This window comes from Drosophila sechellia, chromosome 3L (genome assembly GCF_004382195.2).
Source record: "Drosophila sechellia strain sech25 chromosome 3L, ASM438219v1, whole genome shotgun sequence".
Classification (NCBI taxonomy): Eukaryota; Metazoa; Arthropoda; class Insecta; order Diptera; family Drosophilidae; genus Drosophila; species Drosophila sechellia.
The window spans coordinates 5782215-5802681 of record NC_045951.1 but is presented as its reverse complement, the minus strand read 5'-3'; the positions used below and the strand labels follow the sequence as shown (position 1 = coordinate 5802681).

Sequence of the window (20467 nt, the reverse complement as noted above, 5' to 3'; positions counted from 1 at the left end):
TTATTATTATTGAGCTTGCTGGTTTTGGGCTCGTGGTTTTCGGTTATGGCCAATGCCGGAAGTGTTGTTTAAGCCACATATCGGTGAATGGCCCATCAAGCTGATGGAGCTGCCTATCAATAGTTGGCTGGCGGGCAAACTAAACCCCTTCCTTTGAGCCTCAGCTTGATTTATGTTGTGTTGTCCAGATGATTGATGGATTTCCTCTTAACGTGGCTCTCAATTTTTCTGTCCACAAGCGAGATTTACTCGTGCAAGTTGTTTTGCTTGACAGCTTACAAATTTAACAGTGGTAGGGTTTGATTTTCACAAAAAGTTTTAGAATGTTTTTAAAGAAAATTGTGCTTTCAATCTAAATTGAAGGGATTGTAAAAATAAAATGTTAGGGAAAGGGCGTTATATTTACTTTGAAATGAAACCTGCATTCTAAAACATTGTATATAATAATTTTAATTTTTAGTAAATGCCAGCCTTGCTTTCTACTCACTGATTTCTTGGTTTTTCATTTAATTTTTCGTAGAACAATGAGCACGTTTTGGTAATTATTCATACTGATTACAAGGCAGAACTCGTAAAACTTTACGCTCGAGTCTTATCTACTTTTTGGCTTTCCCTGGCGTTTTTTATCTGTGTCGAGATTTAAACGCATTTTCCGTGACTTTTCCGCGTGAAAGTCGTCTGTATCAATTAGGGAGTTCGAGGTGGGACCACGTACTTCCACCGAAATCCGAAACCAAGGCTGCACAGCAGCCTTCCCGCCCCCCAAAAGAAGTGGCCCAGTCAAGCATAAATGATTTCAACAATATTTCACTTAAAAGATTCAAATCGCGCGAGAAGCGGGAAAGAGACAACACTGCGTATAAAGCATAACAAGGGAAAATATAAATACGCATACGACAAGTGCGCCCAGTAAAGGGGGGAAAAGGAAAAGCGTGCTGGGATGGGAAACGCACGCGACAGAAGGAAACGGATACGCTCGAAGAGCTCGCAAACAGATTCAAAATTTCCAACCACATATGACAATGCTCCACAGAGCATCGCCCCTCCGTGCTCCTATACGTACCGCAGCCCCCTGCCCCACTTTGCAACCCATTTGGGGATCCTCTCGTGGCATCGCGGGCAAAAAAATTCAAATTTACTCCAAGTAGTGGGTCAGAAGGGCGGAGTGGCCAACTAACTGTCGCGCTTTTTTCGCATTTCCATGCTTTCAGCGGAAGTTCCAAGCCCGCGATGTGGTGAAGGGCTAACAACTGGAGACGGGTCTGTATTGTCGTCCTTATGCCAAGGGTCGTCAAGCACGAACATTTGCATAATCAAATAATAAAAATTTGCATAATTTTATTTTTTACGATACGCATGCCACACTCTTTTACTGCCGCTCTCCCCACTTTTTCCGCCCTACGAAAGTATAGAAAAATACAACTTTCAAGTTTCAATTTGTGTTTTGTCTGGGGCAAGACATTATAGCCACCGTTATCTGACCAACTCCACCTCCGTCTATAGATCTTGCCATTCCAGTTCTATAAACACAAAATGGTGTCAATATTTATTGGCGAACCTGGTTCTTATCTTACATTTAACTATTAACTGCGAAAAGTTTGTCTATAGGATGATATTGAAGATAGTCCTGTAGGATGTAATTTCTGAAAATCTATCTTCTTAAACAATATTTTATATAAAGCATCCATTAACTTGAACAAATATCTCAAAATTCTTCTAAATTCTCCAAATATTCAACAAAATAAAAAAGTTATGAATAAGTTTTCTAAAACTGAACCATAACTTCCACTATTTTGGCCCACACTCGATTTGCATGATGTTGTTTTGCTGTTGGATTTTTTGCAACATACCTTGTGTTGCTAAAGTCGCAGGCAAAATATTTAGCATGTCAAATGACATATTTGCTGCTTGCCACAATTTTTTTTCGGAGTGCGAAGAAGACCGCGATTTGGCCAAGGATGTAAGTGTCTTACTTGGCTTCTCCCACTGGTTTTTGCACCCATTCCCGCGTTTTTACCTGGCATATGTGTGCCTCGGTCGCCTGTATCGCTGCCATTTTTGCCTTTTTGTGCTTCATTTATCACTTGGCGGCGGGATTTCCATATACTCAGCATATTTGCGATGATATATGGCTGCCATGGCGCTTAACCCGGCCAGAGATCGCTGGGAACGTTTATCCCCGGGCAGTGTGTCACTTGACTCGATGACAAGCAACCCCACGGAGCCATCGCCCATTCCACACATGGTGTAATTTAGATAAGTGGCCATTCTTCATTTTAATGCTCATAATTTCATAATGTGTACACCCATATGCAGCCCCATCCATTTCCATTCCCGGGTTATATTCCAAATTAAAATCGTGCATTAAGAGCTGGGAGCAAACAACATGGTCAGCGTCGTGCGTTGGCCATGCCATTTATTTTATTTGGCGAGAATTTTTGTTTTTGCTAGTCCAACCTTGCCACCTTGCCACGGAAATAAATGGTATAGGGGTTCCTCTTTCTGCTTCTTTTCGGGGCTCCAACTCACATGAATATGGAGCAGGCGAGTGGAGTGGTCGCGAATGTTGAATATGTGTTTTTCCACGTTGTTTCTCTGATTTACGAGCCATAAAAGTTAACTTAATTAAATGGTTTTTGGCGTTCGCTGAATATTTATGGTGCCAGGATTTCAATGTGTCGCAGAAAGTTATGGGAAATGTAAAGATAGATATGTATATTTATACAGCTCCTAATACTTGTGGTGCTACCTTTTCAATCACATTTTTATTTAAGATAAATTTACACACAAGCAAAATGTCTATTCATTAAGATAATATTTTATTATAACCATGTCTATATATAGGGTTGGTTTTCGTGTCATTTCCATCCCTCAGCAACCAATGTGTATTTTATTGAAACTAACAAGTGTTGAAATCACAAATGCGTATTTCCAGTCACTTAAACTTGTCTGCATCTCGAATGCCTTTCATGCTTCAGTAAACCGATGAAAAAATTACACAAAAATGAATCCCGATGAGTTACTACCAAGTACCAAGTAAAGTTACTACCAAGTAAACAACACTTAAAGTCAGCTTAAATGGCGACCGCAGAATGATTCACTCGTAAATCAATTAGCACCCACAACTAGTTACCAAAACCACCAACCACTGCACCCAACCAATTGGGGATCTCCTGTTGCCCTGCGGCTTTTCGCAAAATTAACTACCTGCTAAGTTAATTGAGCAAACAACGCTCGCAGGAATCGCAGGACTCGCAGGATCCGCTGCCATAAAAGTTGTGCAGCGGTCCAACTAAAAAGTCAGGCGCTGCGACTTACAACTATTAATTATGCGGCCCAAAGTTATGACAGCAGAAAACAGCCGCAGAACTCGAGTAGCGAAACTAAAAACTGCCAGCGAGCGAAGGGAAGCGCACATCATAAATTACGACCAGGACACGGCCATGGATTGCAAGGATGTGCCCAGCACCAGCACCAGCTCCTGCTCCAGCTCCAGCTCCAACTCCTGGATATATATGTATGTGCGGTAAGCCGCCGCCTGTCTTTTGGCCATGGCAAACAGCTTCCATGCATCCAAAAATATTCGAAAATTTCAATGGACCAGGAGGTGGAGCTGCAGCTGGATCCTCCTGGCACAAAGGTATCCTGCCACGGCACAAAATGGCCACCGCAGAGCGCACAAAAAGTGTCATGGCGCATGAAAAACTTCCTGCAACGGCAGTGGCTTGGCCAAAAGGCCTTCAGCCTTCAGCCAGTCCTGTCCTGTCCGTGGCCAAAACAATGGCTGAGCTCCTCCGCAGTTTCGGCAAATGAAAGTCGCATTGTCAGGCTCAATGTTTCCGGCCGGCTCATGGATGTCCTCGCACCGAGTTCCAGCCTCATCCTCATCCTCGTGCTCATTCTTGTTCGCAAGCTCTCCAGCTCTTCAGTCTGAGTCTCCTTTCCCTGACTGTGGATGTGGCCTGAAACAAAGCGCATCCGTTTGGCGAAAATTGAAATGACAAAGTTCAAAGTTTAAGCGGCTTGGCTGTCAGTTTTTCAGGGGCTCTTATAGTGCCGCGTTCAGTGCACAGAGAATATATCCAAACATTCTGCTATGATTCCTTCGATTGTTAAGCTCAAGTTTTCTATCAATTTGTGAGACCATTTATGTTAAACTCAATAATAGTATTTGTATTTTCAACGATTAAAACTTTCAATTGTTTTGAACAATTTTTGTTTGGTTCATCGTAACTCGTATGCTCTTCAGCTTGCCTTAATTTTTCTCCGTGTGGCAGGGAATTAAGTGGCCCAAACCACAGGGCTAATCAGAAGGCAAACACTCAAACCCCATCGATTGCACTGGGTGCTGTGGAAATTAAAAACGACCGGGAGCAAGTGGAAATTAAATTGCCTGCAGTTAAAAAACACTTTGCCCAGCCACCAGTCGCAGTACCAACAATGTAATAAAAGTCATCTCCTGACACGCCCACTCCACGCGCCCCGTCGGCGATGTTCCCAATCCCGGCAGCTCCAGCACGGCATTTGCATACTTTTAAGCGCAGATGAGCAGAAATCACTCATACGCACAGGGGGCCATTAAGGGGGGTTGACGATGGGGCGGAGCCAAGGCCCACGGCTCAGGGCTCAGGCTCAATCCAGCTGTCGGATTTTCTTGCTCCCGCTATTATGACGGTATTTGCATTGTGTTTAAACGTATTTGAACACGATTTTCAGTCAAGGGGATTGGATGAGTTGGCTAAGTTGGGGGAAACCGAAATGAGCAGGCAATTTATTTACGGTCAAATTGCGAGGTTAGGCAAGGCAAACAAAGCGGCGCAGGTCGCTGCGCAATGGGATCCACCCGGATCTGCCATTGTGGGCGTAAAAATGTGATAAATATGAAATGTGATTATGGCTGCTATTATGTAGCACCCAGCCAGGATGATGATGAGGCTTATTATGGAGTTGCCTTCGTTCTGGCGGATCTGCGGTTGCCCTCGGCGTCGTTTTGAGTGAGTGGCTGCCATGGAACTGTCTGTCTTGCCATCCTGTCTTGCCATCCTGGATGTGGTGGCCTCCTCGGGGAAATGTGATTTTGACGATGTGTTCGCTTTACGGCAATGGAAGTTCATATGGGTGGCGCTTGTTTGTTTTCGAGGGCGTCGGAAGTTGTAATTGTTTTTTAAAGGAAGCTTGAATTGCTCATTGGGGAAATGCAGGAAATAAATCAAGACGAGTGACTATAAACGGGATATCTAGGAATGGGCAGTAAAATGAAACTTGAATTGTCTTCAACTTTTTTTCCTCTGCCAGGGTTTGGCAGAAAGAACTGAGCTATAGATGTCTGTAAAATTCAAAGAAATATTCGTGGTTACATGAAAATTATTATTATTAGAATCTTACATTAGAAATGTTTTTAGATTTGCATCGTTATTACTTACACTTTAATTGATAATAAGCTTTAATCTTAAGCGTTGCTCCTAACAGTGCTGTTTAGGCTTACCACCTTGTGCCCCAAGTCCTTTTATCTCTTCACCTTAATGCTCCACACCAATTTGCTTACATTAACTTTCCCAGCAATTGTTTTCCATCACCCACTCCAGCCATGTGAAAGAAGCTAGGAAAATGTCTTTATCAAGTGGCAAGCAGCGAACACAAAGCCATAAAATGCTAATCCCATCATGGGAACAATGAGCAGAGCGGATCGGAGCAGAGCGTTTGCCGTTTAGCGATGCCATCAATTGATACATCAGTCGATAAGGCAGGAAGACGTCCTGTGTGAATCCTGGCTGGCTGATTGGCTTCTGTGGCACGGGGCTAACAGGATTTGTCCACGCTAAATCAACGCAATTCGATGTGGCTCATTTGAGTGCAGCAACGAGCCAAGAAAATAGCTGGGGGAGCAGCCACCACCCGAGGAATTCGTTGCGCTTTGTAGGAATTTGCTACGCTACAAATTCGAGGCTCATGGGAACTGAATTCCGGAGGGTTGGCAAGTGTGGAAATATTGAAATTCGAATTACATTTTTGCCAAAAACTGCACTAGTACTCCGCGATGATGGGTTATCCTGGAAGCTCGTCGTATTCGTCGCGCCGTCTGAACGAACGACTGCCTTTTGGGCGCAGGACAACCCCGAAGTATCCTTTCATCTTGTTACCATTTCGGTTCCCAGCTCATTAGCGTCGGCGTCGCAGTTTTTGTGGCCGCATCTAATTGCTGCATGCGGCCAAAATGAATCCTGCTGAATCGCAACTACAGGATTCACTGCCTCACTGCACTAACAAGTTGAACATATTCTTCGCTCTACTAAGATGGCGTATGTTACTTTTAGTTCCCGCGAAAATCTGGTGCTTTTTCTGGTCCTGGGACCCTATGTTTTCGCTCTACCTCACAATCGAAATAATGGGTTGTCCGGCAAGGAATTTAAAAAACTCCATATGCTGCCAAATCAAGATATCTTCGCCTTCTAAAAACCCTGGAATTCTTTTTTTAAAAATTAATTGAAAGCCCATTAGTCTTTTGGGATTTCTTAATATAAGCTCAGAAAAAGATATTTCTTCGAAAGAATAGACAACTCGTTGGATTTTGTTTAAGCTTTTCAAAAATATAAATTGCAATAATTCTTAAGTTTATACCCTTCGTTTGCTTAATTAAAACTTGATTCATTTTCATAACATGATTTTAAAATACTTTAGATCTTGACTGGAGCAATAACCACGCTTGAATTTAACAACCCACATCCCATTAACACAAATTTGATTAATAATACGATATAATTATTGAATTGGCATAACAATTAGATTTTTATTGAAACATTCAGCCACACATTGAATGCTAATATAAGCATATTTGCAACTTAACCGTAATATCTTACAATGATGAAACTGAAGATCCTTTCGTATCCTTCGATATGAAAGATAATTAATTGAGATACAGGGAGATCCAGTTACATGTTTAAGATACAAATTGCACTACATTTAAAGCTAAGGGGAAATTAAATCGGAGCGTGGGGGAAAGTAAGGTTAATATCACAATCGAAAATGGGCATTATGGGCTAAACCAACGGGTTTTGTTTTTTGGGAGTTGACTTGATGACTTAAAAATATCCGAAGAAATGCTTCGATCATTTGGGCATACCACCCATTCGGCGACCTGGCGGTGTGCCGCCGACCACATTGATGATCTCGTTGTCACCGGCAGAGGAGGATGAGTCCTCCAGCTGCGGCTGGTGATCACTGGCCTTGTCCTGGTGGGCGGTCATGTGTCGCGTTAGATGGTGTCGCTCCCTGAAGGTCTCCTGGCAGACGGGACATCGGAGCTTCTCCTCCCGCTTGCGTCGATTCGGATCGCAGGCCACCTCGCTTTTGTGATGGGATCGCATGTGATACACCAGATCACTGGTCATCCGGAAACTTATGTTGCACTTGGCGCACACATTCTGAGCTGTCAGTGTAAAAGTGGATGCCAATGTGGGTGGAATCAAAGTGGAGAGAATGGCTGCTGCAGCGGGATTCTGGAGAGGTTGGGATACCGCAAATGGATGTGGTGGCGGAGCAAATCCGGGATAAGCATGCAGGAACTCCGACGGTGGACCCGGTGGTGAGTTTGCCTGCATAGAAGGTCCTCCACCATTGGGATTTCCCGGTCCCGGTGGACGCGTGTACAACAACTGCTGCTTGAGGCGCTGCTGTGCTTGCAGAGCCTGCATGGGATTCACCGCCTGGAAGGCTCCGTTGAACTGATACTCCGGTCGGAAGTTGTGGTACACAATGGGATTTGCTGGCAGGGGATTGGGATTCTGGCCACCGCTATTGGTTCTCGGTGGAGGTGTAACCAATGGTGGACTTATCGAGTGACAGCTTAGCTGATCGGGACTCAAGGGTGGAGCTCCCACATCCACCGGTGACTCCAAACGTGAAGTGGTCGATGGTGAGGATGATGAAGTGGACAGCGACGAGGAGGCCACTTTGGTAAAAGCGCTGCGCATGGGCGGTGGTGGTGAAGAAGTTGACGGTGCCTCGGGAGAATCCACCAGGGGTATGATCACACTGGGATCATCATAAACCCGCGGAGAACGGATGCTGATCTGTGGATACCGCTGGCGTGCCTCCAACAGACTGATGTACTCCAGTGCCGCCGGCGAAGGTGGCTGCGAAGAGGCTCCTCGAGGAGACAAATCTGTGGGATAGTGGCTCATCTGCTGCTGCTGTTGCTGCTGCTGCTGTTGGTGGTGGTGATGGTGCAGTGCCTCCTGGAGGCGAGCCTGCTTCTCGGCCTGCTTTTGCTTGATCCGCTCATCGGGCATCATGAGGAAGGCCACATCGAAGGCGCGTTTAAGAGTGGTCTTTCCACCCGCTGGCGATGTGGGTGTCTCAATGTTGTTATTGTGATTAGTGGTTTGATTCTGCTGCGGCGACTGTTGCGGTGATGTAGAGATCCTAAGCTCGGCGTGCTGAGGCGGCGTGGTGCGACGCTGGCCAGGATTCGCGTGTGACGGCATGCTATCCATGAGCAGATTCATTTTCACTTCAATACACTTTTCGACTTTCACTTGGCTCTGGTGGGGACTTTGTGTCTTTGGTTCTATGTAGTTCCTTGCGATTCGAAATTCCAGTTTCGACTGCTGGCCGCCCGCAATCTGTTCCTCTTTAAGTACCCGCTGCCACAACCACCGCGTCCAGTTGGAACTCTCGTATTCTCATATTGTCCCATTCAATTTGGAAAAAGCAACTCTCCGCACTCGCGGCACTTGGCCCATCTGTCCTGATTCTGCTCGGAGTCTGTTCAGATTCAGGTCCTGCAGAGAGCACCACCCTTATGTTCCTGTTCTTGCTCTTTCACTCCCGCTTGTCCTCTCTTTTTCCAGCGGTCTTCCCTCTCTTTCTCTGGCCCACTCTCCGTCTCTCCAGCGTTCCATCTGCTTTGCCAGTTGGCGAACATATTCTGTGGTTTTATTGTGCGAGTCCTGGCCAGGACGACTCCTGGTTGGCTGGCATCCACGGACAGGTTGGCTTGCTCGAAAACCTTGTTGTGCTGTATGGGATGCATTGGTACTATGGGCTTCACATTCATGTCCATTAATGTTGGGTTTTTATTTTATTTCAAAAACCTAATTTATTAAGCTTAGAAGTACTTAAAACAAGGGTCATCTATATGAAAAGTTACTCTTGTCTATTCAAAAGAGGTGAATATCTTAAAGTTATAGCTATCAATCAATTTACTTAAAGTTCATCAAGTGAAGTTTTTAAAATATTTTCCATTTTTTGCCTGGTTTCCATTTAGATTTTTGCCGAAACATTTTATTTATCTGCATGAATTTCCCAGTTTCGCCCACTGTGCACTCATTTCTTTCCGAAAGAAGGCGGTGCTTGATCCTGACCGCTCTCTCTCGCTGGTGCTCTCTCTCTTTCGCTTTGCCTCTCACACCCACCCCGAAAATATGGCAGGACCTGCCCTCTCTGTCTGGCTCTATGCCCGTCTCTGTCGGCGGTGATGTCCTTGTTGCAAGTGTTTCCGAACAGGTTGTTTTTGTCGATTTTTTAGCAGCGCCAGCGAGATTGTGTGAATATGTGGCCATGTTTTGTGCTGCTGTATTTGTTGCGTTTGTTGCTGTTGGCTTGGATTTTGAGTATATGCTGCGCGTAGCTTTTACATATTGCCAAACACAACCACACATACATGCTCACGAATTGGGGTTCGCCCGTTTTGTAGGCGACTGTTGAGCGTCGAAATCTTTCAACGTACCGAAATATTTATTTGTCAGTTAAGTTGGCGCTATGTGGAAAAAATGGCAAATGCCCAGTAAATATGCACATGCAACAATAGCAAATTGTGCAATGCCTTCCGTTCGTTTTCCGTCTCGTTCTGATCCAACGTTTATTTCCCTTTTTTGTCCGGCTAGACCCTAGGTCCTGGCAGACCGGATGCGAGGATGTGGCCATTGCCAGGACAAAATATGTGTCTGTTACGGTCAGTCGTGAACAAGGTTTGCAGCTATGGGGTGTATGTATATTTTATTTAAATTTCCGACTCTTTTGTTGCACTTTTTGCTTGCAAGCCATGTGGCTGCAGCAGCGGCAATTTAATGTTTGCATATTTTCAGGTGCTAATTGTTCCACTTGCCATATGAGTTGCATTTTTAATTAATATTTATAGCCACCAGCCGAGTGTGCGTGCGTGTGTGTGTATGGGTGCGTTTGAGAATCTGTGTGCTGTAGCCTATAATTCGCATGGCCGCCATGTTGGCTGTCGACGAAATTAATATTAAACACATGATTGCCTTCCAACATGGCCATTTCATTAAAAATATTGTTTAGTTTGTATTTAATTAATTGCCGATCGAACAATCCAATCCTGATAGGATTTTAAATTGATAAATAAAATGGGATGTTCAAATGTGTGATGCAGCTGATGCTTAAAGTTAATGGAAAATCATTTTAAAATATATAAGAATTCATTGGCTTACCATAGCCTATTAAATGCTGAAATCTGAGTAAGTTAATCTATATCTGATCAGTTATCTTATCTTACATCAGACCAATTTCCTCAATATATTACGTATTGTCACATCTCACCAGAAATTACCCCCATTTCAATTGGACTCTCTCACATATGTGACACGTGTGCACAATTGAAGTCAAGTGAAAATCCCGAACACATTTTCAGTCCATTGGAGTAAATATTTTCTGCGGAAACTAATGAAAATCTCCGATATACAAATCGAGCACAAAATTTCCACTAAACCCAAAGGCTTATCTACCCCTGCTGATCTCGCTCTATTGCTAACTAAAAGATTTTGGCTTGTCACTGAGCCAGGGGATGGAACTTTAGGTGGGTTGGTTGTTTGGTTTAGCGCCTGTCGATACATCAAACTGCCAAGTGACAAAGTGATTCCCCCGTTGTCAGGCCGAGACAAAGCGCAAAAATGCGTGAAATTGCCTTTGTGTGATTAAGTCGAGACCGGAGGAAATGCGAGCAAAAGCGAGGAAATCTCCCAGGAAGCAAATTAAAAACTAAGATGGCAATCTCTCGACTCAAGTTTAGACACAGCTACGTGTTCCTTATGCCCGGGCCTGGCATCCTCGCCGGGTTTCAATTATCCCTGGTAAGATAGCAAAATGTAAATGCTAATTGCTTCAAGTTTAGCGCAGAGCTGGCTACGTTTATTCCGGAGACAGCAGACACCTTTTCCGTGGAGATTGTGGCCTCGCTTGATGTTAATGTGCTGCCTGTCTCCCGTAATCTTTGTGTTTTGTGTGGAAATCCTGGAGGAAACAGCTTCTTGCTGCCTGGAGATCTAAGCGCACTAAGTGCACAGAAAAGTGAAATGGTTGAACTTCTGCAGGTTAACTTCCAAGTCCCAACAAAAAGAGATACATAATATTGTTAGTTGTAACCATGAGGGTTGTTTAGCAAATTACCTTTAATTGTGTTTTTTAACATATTTAAATTATATTCACATATTATTTCATAGTGTTAAACAGATAGCATCGGGTATCACATGAACGGGTTTTAAGATTTGATATGCGATAAGTTTTATCATAATCTTTAAAGCTTTTTGCTCAGTGGATTATGTTGTGCTGGCGCAGTGGAAGTTTCCATCTAGTTTTACCATACAGATTGCATCCTGCAAGAATCCTGCACTTGCCAACCCTCAGGACTCGCAGTGTCCCCAGAGTACGGAGTAAACTAAAACTCGAGTCCTGTTCCGGATCCAATCAAGTGCTTTTCGCGCATTAAATAAAAATTCGAATTGGATTTCATGTGAGCAGGACGAGAACCTAATTGTATGAGGGTTGGAGGACTTTGTTGCTTGGAGGGCTGCATCTAAATCCGAATCTCGAACTGGAACTGGAGTATTTTGGAGGGTAGTTGTCAGCTTCGACAGCCCCTGTTGCTGTTTGTTTAAATACCGTGAATAACATGTGGTTTTTTCGAAGCATATGGCAAGGACTTTGTCACTATTAAGGTGCCTTCTGGCCCTGGCTCGTCCTCCAGTTTGCCAAATCCTCCAATTAGACTGTCATTCATTTAAACGGATTAAAAATGCGCGAACGAGGGTCGCACTCTTCGTTCTAACAAGGCCCGAGGGCCAGTGGTGGTGGTGCTGGATCTTGTGGTTGCTCTCAGTTTAGTCTTAGTCGGATTAGAGCCCTTGTTTTGGTTAACAAATCGGCTGATGACGATGTCTATTCCGATTCCAGCCGTTTGCTGTGTGTCGAGTTGGTCCAATCAGTTCGAGACGCACATTCGCCTGCAATCAAATCAAGCCACAAAAACATTTTCTGCTGTCATATGCAAAACGCCAACGATGCCACAAATGCACCTGAATGGGTGGATGATGGTTGGCTGGGACTTTATCTAAAATGCTTACGCTTGAGAAGCTTTCAATCGAGTGCGGCATAAATATTTATGTGCCCCGATGTGGCAATATTTTCCGCAGCTGAAACTCACAATTCGAACTCGTAGAACACAAACGGAACTCGCAACAGTTGCCAAGTGTTGCACGTGGTTGCTGGATAGCCATAATGTCAAGAGCTCTTCAAGTGGGCCAGAAGAATCGTCAGCAAGCCGGAACAGGAACACCCACTTTAGACTCTTGAACTTTACAGGGTATATTGAAGAACTTTATGGAACTATATTATAATTATATTTAAGTTTTAAGATTTTATGTTTTTTTTTGTTTTATTTGTTTTTACTTTTTGTGAAACATATTTTTGTAAATATGCAGAAGCTTAAGTAAGTCAAGATTGCCAAGAAATAAAATGAATATTTTTATTCAAATTTGGATTTCTTAAATATTTATGTAAATATTGTATGGTTTCATATTTTCTTCGCATTCCTTTTAATAACTCTTAAGGGGAATATCAGCTTCGGTCCTTAAAATTCCAGTACCACTTGTATAACATATTCATAAGAAAAACATGCAACATTTGGCAGATTCTACGGCTTGGGTCGGAAGTGCAGCGTATGCTCAGCGAAGTTGAACAAATGAAGCGACCACCAAGTCACCACCGGCGAACACCGTCATTACCACCAGTTGCCACCATCTCGGAGTATGGAGTACGAGGTAACACTCATCCACATACAACTGGATGGGATGACCCGCATTTAAAGTTGCTCAATACGTTTTCTGGTGCCATAAATTGTGACCCTGCCCAGCAAACTGAACCTGTTTCTCTTTCTGTCTGTCCAAGTGACAGGGCGGAATCGGGTTGCTAAATCAGATCTAATCAGCTCGGAATGCAGAGTGCTCGGTGGTTCTGGTGCGGCACAGTTCCAATTGCCGGAAGAACCACTGTGAGCGGTTCGAAAACGATGAAAACTACCCTTTAATTGAAGGGTCGCTAGTTATGCGCTGGGCAGCAACGAAATCACACTCGCGCTGAGCAAACATCTGTGCGATTTCGGCAATGGTAACAAGGACTCTCCGAGGTCCTTCGAGGTCCCAGCCCCCGTTCGGCGTTTAAAAAGTGTTTAGTTTATGGTCCATTGATGGCTTTGTTAACTCGCCGAACAGTGCACTCCCAATCGCAACCACTCCTCCCTCTCGAATCCCAAAATCCCGCACATTCGCAACCCCGTCCGGACGACACCTTACGTTTTTCGACGTTTACGATCTGTCCGGGGCGTTTGTCCGGGGGGTTCTCCGTCTGCCTTTAATTATGCTGAAAACCACAAAATGCTGTTAGTGCAGCATTTTTCGTTTCCAATTTGATAAAAATGCTGACATATGCGCGTAGAAATGCGCTGCGCCGCGGGATTCTCGAGTTCCCAAGTTGCGATTTACGAGGTTTTCCGGTTTTCAGTTCCCCCGAGTGTCCTTCGCTCTTTGACTCTCTGATTGGAACTGGTCCATAGTTGGGCGATAACCATCGCCGCCGGCTGCTGGTGCCGCACAGCCCGACAGACTGACAAGTGAGTCGTCGATCTAATGTGGCATCAGCATATGCTGGTCCCTTTGGGCATAGATACCCATCCAGGCGTGCTTCGATCAGTTGCGGTTGCCGCTAAATTCCCAATTGACTTTGTTTTAGATTGATCTGTGCCATGGATTTGAATCTGCGACGAGTTTGAATGCCATTAATATGATAGGAATCTTTGAAAGACCTTCATTTAGATCAGCTAGCTTGAACCCTTAAAGATATATATGTACATAGGTTAAGTGGATAAATATAGTTCAAAAGAATTTTAAGTATGGTGTTTTATGACTGAGTCTAAACAGATCATAGATAGTCGACTTAGACTTACACCCATCTATCTATATTTATAATTGTCTCTGCAAGCTAGGAAACTGGTTTTAACTTATTAACAATAGATGTTACGTCTAGAATAGCCATAGTATATGCTTTTTCAATTTCTTTAAGTTACTGACTGAATTTTTGTAGGCCTCTTCAATGCTTTTCTTCTTTCCATCTATAATATTTGTGCTCATCGAATTTTCATAACATTAGTTTTCCCTGCCGCCAATTCGACTGCATTATCATATGTAATGACTTCGTTTATTTGATTTCGCTTGCCTGCGCTTCTAGTTCAAACACTTTGAACAAATATTTTACTTTGCTCAGCTTTTTTTATTGTTGTATTTGGCCCGTACCCAACCAAATACCTACCATCAATTTGCTGTTGATTTTCAAAATCGAATCTTGAATTAATCATGCGGAATAAATTTACTCTACATTTACTTTTGAAGTCTGCCTTAAACGAGCAGTAATTGAAAGAAGTAAGAGGAATAAGAATGGTATCCACTCGCGATATTTCCGCTGCGGCTAATTGAATTAAAATTGCGATTTCATTTTCAGCGATTGCTTCATGCGTATAAATAATATTCCTATTCCAATTCCAATCGCATCGAAAAACCAAAATCAAATCGAATGCGAAAACAGCGAAATTTATGACAGGCAGGCAAGATTTACGCTTGTGGCTTCAGTTTCAGTCGGAGAGTTCAATAACTTTTCGGGGTGGATTAGAGCATAATTCCATTGTCATGGTAATTTATGAGCTTAGTTCCCATTGTTGTCGCTGTTCGAGCCGATGCTGTTGTTGTTGTCATTGTTGTTGTTGCAACTCATCCAGCTTTGCAGATTTTTGCAACATTAGCGCGGAATTATGGCATCCATTACGAAGGATTCTCCCATATGTGCTTGGGTCCTATAAAAGCATTCGAACATTCCTCATATGTCGAAATGTTGACGCTGCAAATGGGCATTGGCAATTACGTTAAGCGTTTCGCCAAATCTTCTTTTAAAAGTCCTTTTAAACTGGGTCACACTTTTCAATTTTCAATTGAGTGCTAAGTGGTTGATTCGTTTTTGGTAGCGGACCATTGCTGTCTGCTTAGTGGTTACTGATTACATATGCGCATATTTTAATAGACCACAGTTTTTCCCACACGGGGTTGGTTGCAAGGAAGTAGGGGTAAGTAAGGGAAAGAGTAGAGTTTAATTTCTGGTGTAGATCTGAACAAATGAGTAGAAGAGGTACTAGTTTAGATTTAATTGTGTATGCTTACTTCACATTCCTATTCTCATAAATATAATGCCTCACATAGTTGATACTACTAGTTATTGTTATAATTATTTAAAAAGTGTTTTTTGACAGCCGATCTGTTGGTTTTTCTGTTACCACATCCCACAATTTGATCTACAATTAAAGCTCCACCATTTAGCTGCTTAAACTTGGCAGTTATGCGCTTCCTTACGAAGTCCACCACATCCTGGGCTGCCAGTTGGGTCCCCGGTTTCTTGACCACCGGTGCTGCTGCTTCATCTCCATTTACTGGATCCCAAATGCCAAACACACAAGCCTCGAGCACATTCGGCATTTCGGCGATGACATTCTCAATCTCACTTCAGCATATCCTTTAGGCGATCGATAACAAATAGATATCCATCCTCATCCACATAGCCCAGGTCTCCTGTGTGAATCCAGTTCTCAGAGTCTTGAATTTTCCTGGTTTCATCGGGATTTTGGTAGTAACCCAACCATTTTTGACCATTGTTGAAGCATATCTCTCCCACGACATTGGGTCCTTGAGCTTCACCCTGCTCGTCTAATATCTTAATTTGTATACCCCTAATCGGACGACCCACTGAATTGGGTTTCTCATCGAAATTTACGCACTGTTGAGCTCAGTTAAGCCGTAGCAAAAATTTAGGCAATCGTGGCTAGGACGGCTGCGAACTTTACGCTGAACCTCTAGAGAACAGCTTGATCCTCCAAAAAACACGTATTTTAATGAAGATAGGTCAGCCGATTGGAACTCTGGGCTGTTGGCAAACATGGCTAGGTAGGAGCTACTTAAAAGCACCATCGAGATCCTATACTTTCCAATGGCGGGACAAAATAGACCAGGATTAAAGTCACAGTCCGCAATAATGCTAGTGGTACTGAACACACCAGAGATGATGGCCATCAAAAGACCCGAGAACCAGTACAGGGTGCTCGACGTATACTGAATAGTGGAGTTATTAAAGTATTTAACTATACTTACATGTAGTCCACAATGATCTTGTGACTATTGCTGATGGTAACTGCCTTTGGAAAACCGGAGGTGCCGGAAGAACTGAGAATGGCCAGAGTGTGATCGTTGCCATCTTTGAGACGAACTGGTTGGAAATTCTGCATCACTGGAGTGGTCAGAACATCCTGGATCCTCACTGATCCGCTCGGATGATTTCGCATGGTGACTATCGGTCCTTGGTGGCCGACTTAACCTTTTCGTACTCATCACCATCGCAGAAAATCAAACGGGGTTTCGTAAGTCCAAAAAGTTTGGCCATGCATGCCTCTTCGTAGGCATTGTGAAGGGCGTGGAAGGGGGTTCCGTTGAAGAAACATGCATATGTCACAGCTGATAAGTGAGTCGTGTGTCTGCCCATGACCCCCACGATGTCAGTTTGCCCCAAGCCCATATTCCTCATATAACTTGCCACTCGCACCGCATTCATATGAATGCGTGATCGAGATCTGAGGATTCATAGCAAATGCATAAATTTCTCTGATATCGAGAGAAAGGAAACCTACCTGGGCAATGAGCTTCGGATGGTTTACCATTTCCCCAAAGATAATCTCTCCGATGGACAAATCTGGCGAAAATAAACTCTGTGCTTTACGACCACTCCAGATCTTGAGTTCATCATCATAAGTACACGTCGCGTTCAACAGCTTTTGCTTTACTTCCATTTCACTCATTATAAAAAAAATCCTGAATAGATCAGTAGTTATTAAGTAAATTATACGATTATAACCCCTCGTATCAACAATGCTATTTTATAACATACTAACGGCAGATCAGCTGTATTAACCATTTTGTAATCGATATGTGTTTCGGAATTATTTTACTCAGCGAATAAGAAAAAATGCGTTATATGGCGAACCTCTAAAAAAGCTTACGATAAATACAACAAATTCAAATACAAATACAAATACAAATACAATGCAAATACAAATGCAACAGCATAAACATTACAATAATTAAATATTAAAAACTAATTTTTGTCCATAATTCTTAAAAACTCAGCTTTTGTGGCCGCTCTGTTTGGTTTTCTATTGCCACTCTGAATAATGTGATCCACAATTAAAGCTCCTCCATTCAACTGCTTAAATTTGGCAGGTATACGTTTGCTCACATACTCCACAACATCCTGGGCCTCCAGTTGGGTTCCTGGTTTCTGGACCACTGAAGCGGCTGCCTTATCTCCATTAACTGGATCCCAAATGCCAAAGACACAAGCCTCCACAACATTTGGCATTTCGGCGATGACACTTTCAATCTCGCTGGGGTAATACATAATGGTCTGATACTTGAGCATATCATTCAAGCGATCTATTATGAACAGATATCCATCCTCGTCCATGTAGCCCAGGTCTCCGGTGTGAAACCAGTTCTCCGAGTCCTGCATCTTCTTCGTTTCTTCCGCATTCTTGTAGTAACCAGACCACTTTTGACCATTATTGAAGCATATCTCGCCCACGACATTGGGTCCCTGTGCTTCCCCCAGCTCGTTGACTATCTTAATTTGAATACCTATAACTGGACGACCCACTGAATTGGGTTTCTCATCGAAGTTGAAGTTTAGGCATCCGGTGCTGTTCAACTCGGTTAGTGTATAACTGAAATTTTAACAATCGTTGCTTAGACGGCTGCGAATTTTGTTCTGGGCTTCCAGTGAGCAGTTTGATCCGCCGTAAAAGAAATACTTCACGGATGATAGGTCCGCCACATAGAATTCCGGGCAATTGGACAGCATCGCCAATTGCGAGGAACTTACGAACACCATCGATATTTTGTACTTCTCAATTAGGCCACACAAATTGGCAGGATCAAAGTCACAGTCTTCAATTATACTAGTCAAGCTAAACACTTTAGAACTTGAACTTTCTCAAACTCATCTCCATCACAGAAGATTAAGCGTGGCTTGGTTATTCCGAACAGTCTCTCGATTGCAGAGTGTTCGTATTCGGTGTGTAGGGCATGATAAGGTGTTCCATTGAAGAAACAAGCATAGGCTAGAGCAGTCAAGTGGGTGGTCAACCTGACAATGACTCCCACAAAGTCACCTTGTTCCAGGCCCAGTTTTCGCATATAACTGGCCACCTTCATCGCGTTTATATGAATATCTTTCCAGGTCAGCTCAGTGTTTTCTGTAACTGAAATCTAAAGGTTTTGTTTTGTTAAATACCTGGGCAGTGAGCATAGGATTGCGCTCCATTTGTTGAAAGATAATCTCTCCGATGGACAAATCTGGGGAGAATAAACTGCGCTTTTCGCCACCACTCCAGATCTTTAAGCTTTCATCATAGGTGTTTCTTGTCTTAAAGGGCGATTTTCCCGCTTGCAATTCACCCATTTTGTATATTACGTTAAGAATTAAAATGGAGACTTATAATTTCTATATCTTTCTTTGCACCTAAGTTCTTTGATGCTCACGCAATACCATAAAAACGAAAGTGATAGGCGTAAGATCTCGAATTTAAAGCTTCAAGTAAGGTCTCACCATTATCAACTGACATGTTATATCGATATTTCACCAAGATAAGAAAAAGATACTGAAAGTTTTGTTCATAAGTGAATTTATTTCATCTACCAATCAATTATTCCCTCACTGTTGCCATACTAATCAAATTTACTATTTATGTTTACTTAAGCAATGATTAATTGCCAAGACTGTTTTCATGAGCGCTGATAATCCGATTTTGAGATTGCATCCCATAGCAAAATACTCAAAAAGATGTCGAAAAGTGTTTCAGCAAATGGTCAACTGGGCCAGTTGGAATCTCCACCACCACCAACCACAATAAGATTATGATAATGGGCAGCCGTCAAAGAGAGGATTATGGGTTTGGGAAAACAAGTGGATTAAGGGGTTGACAATTGGGGGAATGTGCTGTCAGGAATTTGGCTTTTGCGTTTTGCATTTGTTTTTACGATTATGACCGACATGGATGGATCGGAATCGAAATCGTTCAGTTCTGCTCTGTCCCATTATGATGCGCTATTTTGAGTGAGCCTGTCCCCCGCAAACAAAGCGAAGTAATAAGTAGAATGTGTTTTTCAAACATTGATTTCGGCCAGTGCGTGGTGGGTGGTGTTTTGGATAACACACACACACCCCCCCCTTTTCGAGTCGACAACATTTGTCATACGGCCAAGACAGCCTCAACAGTTGTTGGCGATTATCATTTTGACAGTTGCTTCTCGCTTCTCTTTTGTTTCAGTTCCCTTGGCTGCGTTTTGGGCCTTGATTTATGCATTTTTAAGCGGTTCACTTATTGTTTCTGCGCACAAATATGGCCAAGTATCTCGGTATCTGCGAGATACAAAGCCCTGGGCAGCCCTTGCCGCGTAATTTGTTGATTTATTGCAAGGCTGCCACTGCAGGCATCTTCATTAAGAAGCACTAGCTTCCGTTTTTTATCCGGCCACGCCCGCCGTCTTGCAGCGCCCATGATTCGCTTTCATTATCATTATCCTGGCGGCATTGTCCTTAGCCTCGTTTGTCATGCTCGGTGCGTCTGCTTAAGTTTTCGCACGCTCCAACGCCTCGGCTTCCTTGGAGCAGCCTTCAAGATGTGGAAATTGAATTGAAAACGTGCTGAAGCGTTAAATGCTCTTGTGTCAACTGCTTCCAATCCCCCGAACCTCCTCGCCACCAAATGTCCTTCTGTCCATCACATTTCGTCCTGTGTGTGTTTGTGCGGCGACATATGAGAATTTGTAACCTCAGCACAAGCTGGTCCGAAGTTGCGGCTGCGTCGGCTGTTCTCCGCTCGCCCCCAAAAAGTTCCCGGCCAAGTGGCAAGTGGCAAGCAAGCGGGCCATAATTAATTCTAAATTGCATCCGCAAAGGATTGCCAAGTTTCGCTGGCCAAAACTTATCGTACCTTCTGAAGAGTGTGTGGCTTAAGGGATTGCCGAAAATCTGCTTTTCAATATTGCTTATCTCTTTAAGGGATACGCAACTGTTCAGGAGCATGAAAATG

The 20467-nt window shown here is 43.4% G+C and overlaps 3 protein-coding genes across 3 annotated transcripts; all 3 read right to left on the bottom strand.

Moving 5' to 3' along the window:
- Positions 1–6921: 6921 nt before the first annotated feature.
- On the bottom strand, positions 6922–8561 carry LOC6610929 (protein transport protein SEC31). Its single transcript, XM_002035450.2, has one exon. It carries the CDS (start codon positions 8502–8504, stop codon positions 7107–7109), a length of 1398 nt encoding a protein of 465 aa, XP_002035486.1. The 5' UTR covers positions 8505–8561; the 3' UTR covers positions 6922–7106.
- A 6981-nt stretch (positions 8562–15542) lies between these two features.
- On the bottom strand, positions 15543–17176 carry LOC116801150 (luciferin 4-monooxygenase). The gene is given in 6 exon segments (XM_032719015.1): positions 15543–15831; positions 15833–16100; positions 16103–16466; positions 16469–16677; positions 16680–16961; positions 16993–17176. Coding segments are annotated over 6 exon segments (1596 nt in total).
- A 296-nt stretch (positions 17177–17472) lies between these two features.
- Positions 17473–18893, bottom strand: LOC6610926 (luciferin 4-monooxygenase). The gene is given in 3 exon segments (XM_032718700.1): positions 17473–18358; positions 18361–18665; positions 18667–18893. Coding segments are annotated over 3 exon segments (1359 nt in total). The 5' UTR covers positions 18835–18893.
- Positions 18894–20467: the final 1574 nt, after the last annotated feature.

Coding starts and splice junctions, on each gene's coding strand:
- LOC6610929 (XM_002035450.2), bottom strand. CDS start 8,504: ATGAATCTGCTCATGGATAGCATGCCGTCACACGCGAATCCTGGCCAG.